At 27.4% G+C, this 11342-nt stretch overlaps 1 protein-coding gene across 1 annotated transcript; it reads right to left on the bottom strand.

Annotated features, from left to right (window-relative positions):
• Positions 1 to 1319: 1319 nt before the first annotated feature.
• Positions 1320 to 10857, bottom strand: LOC119679253 (leucine-rich repeat-containing protein 40-like). Its single transcript, XM_038091498.1, has 10 exons — positions 10523 to 10857; positions 6259 to 6443; positions 5971 to 6174; positions 3071 to 3194; positions 2794 to 2966; positions 2318 to 2679; positions 2115 to 2258; positions 1863 to 2051; positions 1598 to 1789; positions 1320 to 1522 (listed from the first exon to the last, which is right to left on the bottom strand). Exons 1-10 carry the CDS (start codon positions 10680 to 10682, stop codon positions 1405 to 1407), a joined length of 1851 nt encoding a protein of 616 aa, XP_037947426.1. The 5' UTR covers positions 10683 to 10857; the 3' UTR covers positions 1320 to 1404.
• Positions 10858 to 11342: the final 485 nt, after the last annotated feature.

The following is an 11342-nucleotide window of genomic DNA, read 5'->3' on the forward strand; positions in this document are numbered from 1 at the left end:
CCGGTTAATTTAAAACAAGGTACTATATAGCAGGTGGCTATACTCTAACCTCGATTTCTAAAGGACAGATTTTATTATATAGGAATATTGTATTCCTTGCACTGCCTCGTAGTGGTTAAAGGAAGATCTGTACACATCCGGAACTTTAAGAAGATACTGCATCAATAAATCTTGAGGGGTTTGGTTTCAAATTTCAGTATCGGTCAGGTATACATTTTGGAGTCAAGATCAAATTTAAACTCAACGACTAAGAGCTGCTCACTACTCTCCTATAAGTGAAGTTATAACAACGAATGTTCCTGATTCCATTTCGATAAATATAAGTAAAATGACTACTAATTTCATATTTTACCGAATGGTTATATTTTTAAATTTATGTATATGTCTTTATGTTATGAGTTCGAGTTCCTTCTTCATATTATATGATTAAATATCAAAATATTGATTCTAGGAGTCCCAATATGAAAAGTATATTCTATATGTATCCGCCGTTTTTATAGATCAAAGTTGCATAAACACGTTGTCTATTTTATACTATTACTAATTTCATAACATACCGGACATTAGGTTTATTGTCCGTCGAAGTTACGTACGTACATAATTTTTGTGGTTTCGAATTCCTTTTTAAAAAATCAAAATGTTAATATACAATGGCCGCGAGGTGGAAGGTCTACTACTAGAGCACTGCTTTTCTTCTTTTTTTGACACATAATTAAATCTAAAGTTCCGGATCGTTTAAAATATTAAGTGTGTTCTATTATATATATAATACATTATATATATTATTTTTTTGTGTACTATGTAGTTTGTTAGTTATTTAAAACACTTTATAGTTACAGTCTTTTTCTAAAATTATACTCAGCATTTAAATAAATTGTAATGAGGCCAAGGTTCACACTAGACTGTAGTGCCAAATAAGAAGAGGAAGATTTAATAAAATTTATTTATTTCCAATAATATATATAAAGTAAAATAATCAAGAATTGTTTATTTTAATAAATAGTGTAAAACACCTTTAATAAAAATTTGCTTTATTTTTAAAACATTTTTAATAAAATATTTATTAAGTAAAATGTACATAAATTTTAATAAAAATTATATTTTTTAAAATCTAAAAACTTTATTTAAAAAATAAATAAAATAATATTTTAAAATGCTTTGACTTTTAATAAGTTTATAATTTGTTTTTGATTTATTTAATTTTTTTTCGAAAGAATTTAATAAAATTATTTATTTTTAATTGTGCATATCACATTAATTTAAAAACGGCTTTATTAAAAAATATGTTATAGTTTTTATAATAATTTAAAAAGATTTGTTAATATTCAAAAAAACAAAATTATAATATATAAACTTATTAAATTTACATATGGCAAGGTACTTGTTATGCTTTTTGGTTAAAGACTAATTAGAGGTTTCAGGTGTTATACGATCTCTTAAATAGGACATTATAGATGCTGTCCCCTTTGCTAATATTTGGTGTCGAGGTTGACGAAATGAATTACCAATCAAATCCAGAGATCTATCCAAAAAAAATTATATATATATAATAAGACGGTTTCTTGTTAAATTTAAAAATACAGCAAAAATCGCTTACGTTATATTTTGGAGGTTACCCAATATTGGCGGTACGTGACTAATATCATTATTGCTTAGATCCAAAGTTGCTAAACGTTTCAATCCTCCTAGTCCCTGAGGAGTTGCATCGATCATTTGTATACGATTGCTGCCCATCAATATAATTTCCAAATTTGGAAGATTATACAGACAATTTGGTATGGATTTAAAACTAATAACAAATTATTAAAAAAAACTTCTGTTAGAAATCTATTTTTAAGTAACTATTAATATCCATTTCTTACTGATTATTACAGAAATTAACTTCTCGTAATGTATTGAGTACGCCAAATTCTTCAGGTAGTACCGATAATTGATTATTAGATAAATTTATGTGCGCTAATCGTGTAAATTGCGATATAAACGATGGAACAGATTTTAAGAAGTTTTTTGCAACCACAAGTTCAGTTAGACAGTCATTCACTTTCAGTAAGCTTTAAAGAAGAAATCGCTATTATAACTACATGTTATATATAGAAAATATTATTTATAATCACCTTTCTGGCAAGCTTTGTAGCACATTTTTAGACAAATCAATCATGGTAACATTTTCTTCCTTAGCTACATCTAATACTTCTGCAGGTACGTCGTCTAGGTTTTGCATAGTAGCAAATAAACTGTGTGTCTTTCGCATTTTAAATCTGTAATAAATTGTTTTTATTATAAAGTAAATTTTGATTTGGTAAGTAGAAATTCTCACCTATCCGGAAAAACTGTTTCGTCATATTTGGTATTTGGTTTTTGTACATTTAACACATTAGTATCTGCTTCTGCTTGATCTGATATGGAACGATCACGCAAGGTTTTTAAAATTCTCGTTGTACCACATTGAAGTATTTCTCGTCTTATAGTTTTTATTGGATTACCTTCTACTTGTAAATTTACAAGATGACCCAATTTTGCTAGGGAATATGGCAATTTACTTATATTATTGTTTGCGACATTTAAGCGAGTTAAACTATGCAAAAGGCCTATTTCGTCAGGTATAACTGTTATTTGATTGTCGGCTAAGTCAAGGATCTTCAAATGTCTTTGCGTCTCACAAAATTTCTCTGGAATTTTCTAATATACAATAATTTTTATTATTATTGAAAACATTATAAATATATTGGTATCAAGTATATATATTATATTAAAAACGTTTGTGATAATACAAAAAATAATATAATTTTTTACCTTCAAGTAATTGTTTGCAGCATATAGTTCTTGCAACTCCTCACAGCTTTCGAAGTCTGGTAAAGATCTCATGTCGTTGTGTTGTAAATAAATAAATTCTAATTTACGCATTAGACCAATATCTTCCGGAAGGAATAATAAATCATTGTGCGTCAAATCTAACTTTTGTAGACCTATATATATATATTATAAAAATTATATCAGTAAAAATTATTTAAACTAAATATTTATATATATAATAACATATTAAGTAAGTTTTACATATTAAATAACTTACACCACATTTGAGTAATATCAGATGGTAGCTCTTTGAGGTGGTTATATGATAATTTAAGCTCAATTAATTTTGTCAGAAAACCAATACCGCACGGTAGTGACTTTAGATTATTGTTGGAGACGTCCTTTAGTTTTTTGTTTTTGTTAGGATTAAGTTAAAAGTTTTTGATGAATTAAAAAGCGGGTTCAATATATAAGAGTATAAAAATTAATACAATTTGTAGAGAAAATTTAGTACAGTAAAAATTTAGTAAAGATAGTATAGTATACTATTGGTCACTTAAATTTATTTATAGATAATACATATTTTTATAAATATTAATAATATATTTTTTTTTAAATAATATTTATTATTTTTTGGTAAAAAAATAAAGTAAAAAGTACTAAATAATTTTTATTAGTAATATCTTTAATTTGTATGTTTATTAAAATATTAAAATATAAATACATATTTGTAACTATTTTTTTATTTTATTAAAGATAATCGATTTTTTAAATTTAATAATTGGGCTATAGAATGTGACATTAAAATATTAAAATGTATTATTGAAATAGAAAATATTTTCTTTTCAATTATAAAAATACTATACAGTAATTTCCCCTGTATATCCTCCGTATAATCCCCCGTATAACAAAGTTATTTCCCCATATAACGCGGGAATTTCTACAGTTCATAATTAGCTTCGCGTACCTTTGCACGTCTGCATACGGGAATATCCCCATAAAGCGTTTTCCTATAACGCGGAACCAATCTACCGAGGGGGGATTACTGTGTATATATAGTACTATATATATCTAATATATACTGCCTATTAAAATGACCTTTTTTTGGGAGTGGTAATAGCGTTAACAGTATTCTGTATAGAAGCAGTGTTTTCTTTGAGATCACGTTTGCATTGGAAAAAGGTTGTTAACAGACATTCGCTTACAGTCTTCAGGGATTCGAATAAAAGTCCTGCCCAAAATCCCTGTCCAGGAAGAACTGTCATAGCCCAATTAAGTTTAGAGTATAACCATATGCTAAACAATACAAATTAAAACTTAATTTGTAACTCCCAAATTCCCAAGTTTATACATCAATTTAGACTAAGAACTAAGACATAGTAGTTTGTAGTTCTGTTATATTCAACTGCCGAGGTTTATACACGTTAGCTTCAGCTGGTTTTAATGGGCATCCACTCAAACCCTTTTCTTAGTTATTGGGTAACACCAAACTACATTTGGACTTTGGAATGAAAAAAAATAAGATTTAAGATCTTTACTCTGTTATTTGTAGAATCAACTGAGAATAATTTTGCTAAAAGATAATATTATTTAGTATATGATATATGTATACATGTAGTACAGTGAACAGTAAAGAAGAATCAGTTTTAGAACCGATATTAGCTCTGCATTAAATAGCCGATTAGACTAGCAAAACTAAATAATTTTTATTTAGAGTACTTGTTAGTTTATTTTTTTCTATAGTTTTATATAAAAGTATATAATATAAATAAGTATTTTAAAATATACATAAGCGAAACCACTTTTAGTATTTAATGCACAAATAAATATTAACAACTATAGATATAAAAATCTATTATATATAGATATAAAAAATTTGCATCATATATAATTTATTGTATTACAATATAGCACTTATTCTTATTCGATTTAATATTAATAGTTTTATTACATAAAATTAATTTGGCTAATGTATTTTATATTAATAAATAATAAAAAAATAAATTATGGTTGAAAATATATTACCTCTACACAATTTGTTATTAGTTAAAATATAAAATATTTGAGAGCAGGCAATAAAGAGACTCAGCTATATTTTACATTTATTGTAGTACAATATTTTTTCTTTGTAAAAAATATATATATGACTTTAATTATTTAATATTAATGTAATATATACCATCAAATAGCCTCTTACAAAATCTATGGAGTGTGATACACATTTCAATTAGATGAGACTCTTTGGTCAAAAGAATTTGTTGTTGTCTTTTCATTGTTTATCTACATTCATCAGATATAGCACAATAGATCTCAAAGGTTGCGGTTTACCTTTGTTCATTAGAATAAAGCGAGAACATTACTGACCATGTTATCAATCAGCGTATATTGGTTTATGGGTTAGGTTAAGGGTTTTATGCACTGTCACCAGCTTGACCTACTGTGCACCAATCAGTATTATTAATTGTAAACAATATAAATAACAAAGCATATGTAGTATTTTTTTAAAAAGTTATATGCATTTTAGACTTTATGGTATTGTATTGACTTTCAATATATAGCTTCGTCGTATCGAACTTAAAATATTGCACTTTCATTCAATAATAAATAACATTATAAATATTAATTTTTTTGTCGAAAGTGACTCGCTTGTCTTATGACGAAAAGAAACTATCTAACTATAAAGTTGGAAGGGTTCGAATAGAAATGAAACAACAATAGCAACAAATTCTTTTATAAATTTTTTGAAGTTTGGCTGTCTATAAAACATTGTTTGGAGTATTGTTAAGAACTCATCATCAGTGGGGTTTTAGGAAATATTTTAATATTTTTAATTAGTTTATAGTCCGTATATAATTTGTTTAGAAATATAAAATTTATTATCTCCAGAACTTTTAAAACTGAGATATGATTTTTAGAGGATCCTATGCCAGATATAATGAATAAAATAAATACATTTAAGGAAGTTGTTGGGAACTGCAAAATTATTTAAAATCAATATGTAATGTTGATTCATCTAGTTTCACCTTTCCTAGGAAGAGTAATCTCATAGGAACTACGATGGCAACAACCATATAGGAATATTTAAAATAAATGATAAAATTAATAACATAAATAAATACAGGTAAATACAGATTTTAAATATGACATAATAATATATAATAACATATATCTACGTACCAATTGCTCAAGCATATGTATATCACTAATCGCTGGTGGTAATTCTTCAAAACTATTGTGGGATAAATTTAAAATACGTAAATTGGGTAAAGAGCATAATTTATCCGGCAAATCATTTAATTTATTCCGACTTAAATTTATTCGTGTTAATTTAATTAATTCTCCAATTTCATTTGGCAAGGAAGTCAAATTATTATTATGTAGCTAAATTAAATAGATAAAATTTTTTTTATTCATTATTCGAACAAGCAATACCTTCAGTTGAGTTTTTTAATATAATCCACTTACTGACAAGATTGTTAAATCTTCTAATTTTATAATTTGTGGAGAAACAGTGGTTAGGGAATTTGAACTTAAATCCAAGTTTGTTAATGGCACTTGATCCCACCACGCTTCTTCAGTTGATTTACGGTTAATATCATAAGATAATTCACTTGGATCTGTCTCATTGATGGCAAAAACTTTATCTGGCACTGAAATTGAAAATTAAAAAAATTACATTTAAAAAAAAAATTACATTTAAAAAAAAAAATTACATTTAAAAAGAAAATTAGTAAATGCTTTAAAATCTTTAAATCATTTAGTCAAAATTTGATATAAAAAAATAAAATTCAGTGTACTTGAGTTATCTTGATCAGTGGGCTTTTCCATAGACTCCTCTTTTGGAGTTTCGATTTCAAGAGTTTGCTCAGTGTCAGCTTCTTCAGCACCGGAATCATTTTGAGGGGAAGCCATACGGAATTCGCGTGAATGATAATACCGACGTCTTGGATAAGGATCAAACATCGAAAACGATGTTAATACAAAATTATTCTTTTTCATTCAATAAACTTAAAGGATCTTCTTCTTGCAGACATTAATTAAATGAAATATTTTGCGAAATTCTAAGTGTTCACTTCAGAGTTTAAACTTAAACTGTTAGAAATCTTGGTAAAATTTTATTAAAATTATAGGTTTACATTGATGACTTAATGAAGCATTAAATTAATTTTCTTCATAAATGGAAAGTGCAAATAAATTCAAGATATATATAACATTTTTTTACTTATTAAAAATGTAAGTTCATTAACAAGTTTATGTAGACTTTATTTGGTAATTTGATATTTTCAAAGTTAATTGGAATCTATTTAAGAAAATTTTTAAAATCTTTTAAATGATTTATTTTATCTACACAAAACAGTTGACATCGAAATAAAGTACTATAAAAATTATTTAAGTACCAGATTTTATCAGATTTAATATATACTGGGGTAAGTCATTTTAAAAATCATTTATTTTTTTTAGTTTGTGAGTACTATTATTATAATATATTAAATTATAATATATTAAATATATCTAATGTGGTTTTTGTACATATTGTATATATGTATATTATCTTACGGCTATAGGTCATTTTTTGTTAAAAATAAAATTCGTTTGTTTAATATTTTTAAATATATTTAAAACAGTCATCATCAGGATAAGGATCTAACATAAATTAATACTAATGAAATCTATATTTAAGTGTCATCCTCTTCATTCTATTGTCTATATTGCGTATTCAATATCGTATATGGAGATGTTATCTATCAACCTCTTTATATGTTTTTGCCAGGAACTCTAACAGAGCGATTTCAATATCTAAGTAACTTTACTGACTTGACAAGATAACAAAACAAGACCTCTCGGAAGAGTTTAGCTTTTACAAGGATAATACAAGTAGATAAAAATGGTTAGTATAGTTTGTATCTCCCAGGCAATTTAAAGGTATCAACACCGCGTTATCAAATCTCAGAATGGTTACAGGCTCCTCGGGAAGGTATGCAGATCTGAGGTCAATTATTGCTTAGTCTGATTAAGTGATAAACAATAATCCAGTCAAAGCTTAAAGAGAGGTTTAGAAAATACCATGAGTTAAGAAATAGTAAAAGTGCTCAAGTGCACTGGCTCAAATAGACTATACAATGGATAATAGATGTCTCCGAGTGCAAGTGTCTTAATTGTTTCAGTGGGCTGACAGAGATACGAAAGAATACCTGTCGAAACATCTTAGCTTCCACAAGAATGAAATAAGTAAATAAAAAGTTAGTGTAATTTGCCGCTTTAAGGTAGTTTAAAGGACATCATAATGCCAATAGATATCTACGAAAAGATATATTGATGGTTGTATCAGCACGTGAACTCATAAACCAAACTAATAGTTACAATATGTGTCGAAATATATAATTGATTTAGAAAGCAAACACATATATACATATATAACAAAATTTACATATTAGGATAAGAAGAAACGTAGTTTTAAGGAAGGAATAGGAAAACGGAAAGATATAGATATTGCTATTATTATTACCTTAAAGTGTGGCAGGCAGATAAAAAAATACTGAACACAAGTATGACACAAAAGTATACATATAATATAAAGAACAATTCTTGATAACTTGAGAAGTACAGAATTAAGTGGGAGAGAGATAATCGGTTCTTGATACAGTTATAAAAATCTTACCACCACAATAGAACCGAGCTACAAACTATAATAGCTGTGTACACTTGGATAATTGAATATACCATAGTCGACGTAGATCAAATATTTCTTATCTGGTCACCCATCTTGGAAGAAAAAACAAAGTTAAAGAAAACGACAGAGATCATGTGCTTCTGATATAGGCATTCAATGTTACCATTGGGAAAGAAAACAGAGTTTACTCGATAGAAAAAAAACGGTTTACTAGAAATATAATCAATCAATTCATTTCTTTTTAAAAAGTGTACTGGAAGTTAGATTATATACATAATACCAGAATTCCTATTTGATGACCTGTTTCTTTAGTAATAATGTAATTTGTATTTCGTGGAATTTTTTTTTTTGCTTTTTGCTTATTAGGAAAATATGTTTTAAATGCCACTGACCCACTATTTAGTTAAGCCCATGTTTTTATTCACATCAAAGATTTCTCAACCGTCTGCAAATATTTTTATTATAGCTATAATTCTGACATTAAAATATTGAAAAACATTTCGTTACTGTAGCCTTTTTTTGGTATGTTTAACAGCGCTTAGTCGGCGAATTTGACGAGGGACGTAGATCCAAAAGTTTTTTAAACTGCTTTGTTGATCCTTGCAGGCTTCAAACACGTCAGTAAGTAGGTGTTGTTCAAATGGGTAAAATAAAATCTGAAGTGTTAATCTTACATTTGTTATTTTTATATATTCCTGATTAAGTGCAAATCCAGCATTTTGAGTGGTTTGGTATTATTGTACACTACAGCCAATCAGTTCGTAAAGACGATCAATTGCCATACACCATTCTCGTTCAGCTACCAAAAAGAAAGTTACCTATCTGGGTTACAATAATATTTTCTGTGCTATCTCTACAGTTAGCTAATAAGTTACAGTGGCAAAATAATGCCATTGATAAATCTGACAATTTCCATTTCAAAAAGGTTTCAGAACTTATTGGGTTTATTGAATGTCGAACACTGAGTTTAAATATTCTAAACGTATGGCTTGACAGTGTAAGAGTTTATTCGATTTTATGAATATACCTATTCCGCCTTACTATCCAGATCTAGCACCAAGTAACTATCTTGTCTTCGTATCCATGAGGCATGCACTCGCTGAGCAACAATTTACCAATATTTTGAATAAAAAAAAAATTTCTTTTGAAATTTGTGTTTTTTTTACCAACAAAAAAAAAAAAATTCTAATAACCCGGAAAAAATTGATGCATACACCTGGTATGTATGTTCTTATTCACTCAGTGTGTATTAGTTAATCGATGTTCCTTGTAACTGTTTCCTCATATCAATATTTCTATTTGAAACTGGAAATAAATTTAGAATAACCTATATCTATTTGATCTGTTTTGAAACGTTAATGTGAGTCACTATATAAATATATATATGTATGTGAGTATATATGTATATACATTCATTTATTTGTGAGTTAACACTAAAATTAATTTTAAAGTTGATTAAGAATAAGGAACTTGACAACTAGGTTCTTCACCCTATGTAAATATATATATGCCAAATATCTTTATTTAAAGCGCTTGATTTAAGGTATTTTTTTTTTTAACTGCGAATGTTGTAGCACCCAACAGTACATACTAAAAATTACGACTAACTGCCGTTCAACACCCCCCAAAAGAGATTTCACAAGCAGGCCCTATCGGGTTACAGCAACAACAACGTACTTAAAATAAATTTTCAAACTTCGCGTCTTCAATGCGTCCTGTGGCAACTTCCCAAACTAGTAGTGCGACATGACACAAACATTTACTTGTTGACCTTGAAAGCACATATTTTTAGTTTCACTTTGCACTTGCAACACAAATATGTACGTTCGTACTGTGTGAAGTGACTGATAAGCAGCAAAAAACTCACTCCAACTATGGGTTTTCAAAATCCCACACAAGGATTTCTTAGTAATTTCCTGCATCGCCAACACAATGCAATACACAGTATTGTATTTTATATGTGTACGTATGTACGTAGAACACTACATATTTATTGTTATTGATTTATATTTCTGTAAATTCGGAAATATTAAAGTACTTAAATTTTATTTCCAATACCTGTTGAAAGCGCTTTTCCTGATAAATTCAGCACTCCAGAAGCTCTAGCCTGCTTGATCATGCCAGCAGTAAGTACAACATTATCTTCTGCCTTCTCTCGTTTATGGAAAACAGGATTTAAAGTTCCCAATCGACTAGATTGCAATCTCCTTGAATACATTTTGTTTATGTTTCTTCACCAGCAATTGTTTAAATAATTTTTTAAATTCTAAGGCAAGCTATATGTTTTTATTAAATTAAACTGTTCAACAAATATTTTCTTTAGAATTTCTTCCATCTATTTTTGGTATGATTTTTCTAGCAAAGCTAAGCTATGTTTTTGTTTTATTGCTTTTTCAATGTAAATGTGTTTTTTTTTTGTTTTGCCAAAAAGAAATTTGAAATGTCAATGCTGACTTTTCTATTTATTTACGAATACGTAGCAAAAGGAAATAAAAAAACACTACTCTGCTGTTGTAGAGAATATTGGCGCTCAAGTATTCATTTCGGTAATTGGTGACGAAAAAATTGATTAATAAAATATTTTGTTATAACAACAAATGTTAGCGTGAGAAGTAAAGTTAGCAGTAAAGCAATATTATTAAATTATTTGGGATATAAATTTAGTAAATTATTTAGTGTTATTTTATTAAGGTAATTGTTATGTGCTTCTTGTTCAATTGAGAAAAATGATTTGCTTTGCGTTAAATACAAAATTTATTTTTATTTTTTCTAAATTTATTTTCATTAAAGATATTTCTTTTAATCAAATTATTATACTAACATTAATAAATAAATTAATAATAATAATAAATGCAAATTAAAATTAATATAACTAAAA

This window comes from Teleopsis dalmanni, chromosome 2 (assembly GCF_002237135.1).
Source record: "Teleopsis dalmanni isolate 2A chromosome 2, ASM223713v2, whole genome shotgun sequence".
NCBI classification, from domain to species: Eukaryota; Metazoa; Arthropoda; class Insecta; order Diptera; family Diopsidae; genus Teleopsis; species Teleopsis dalmanni.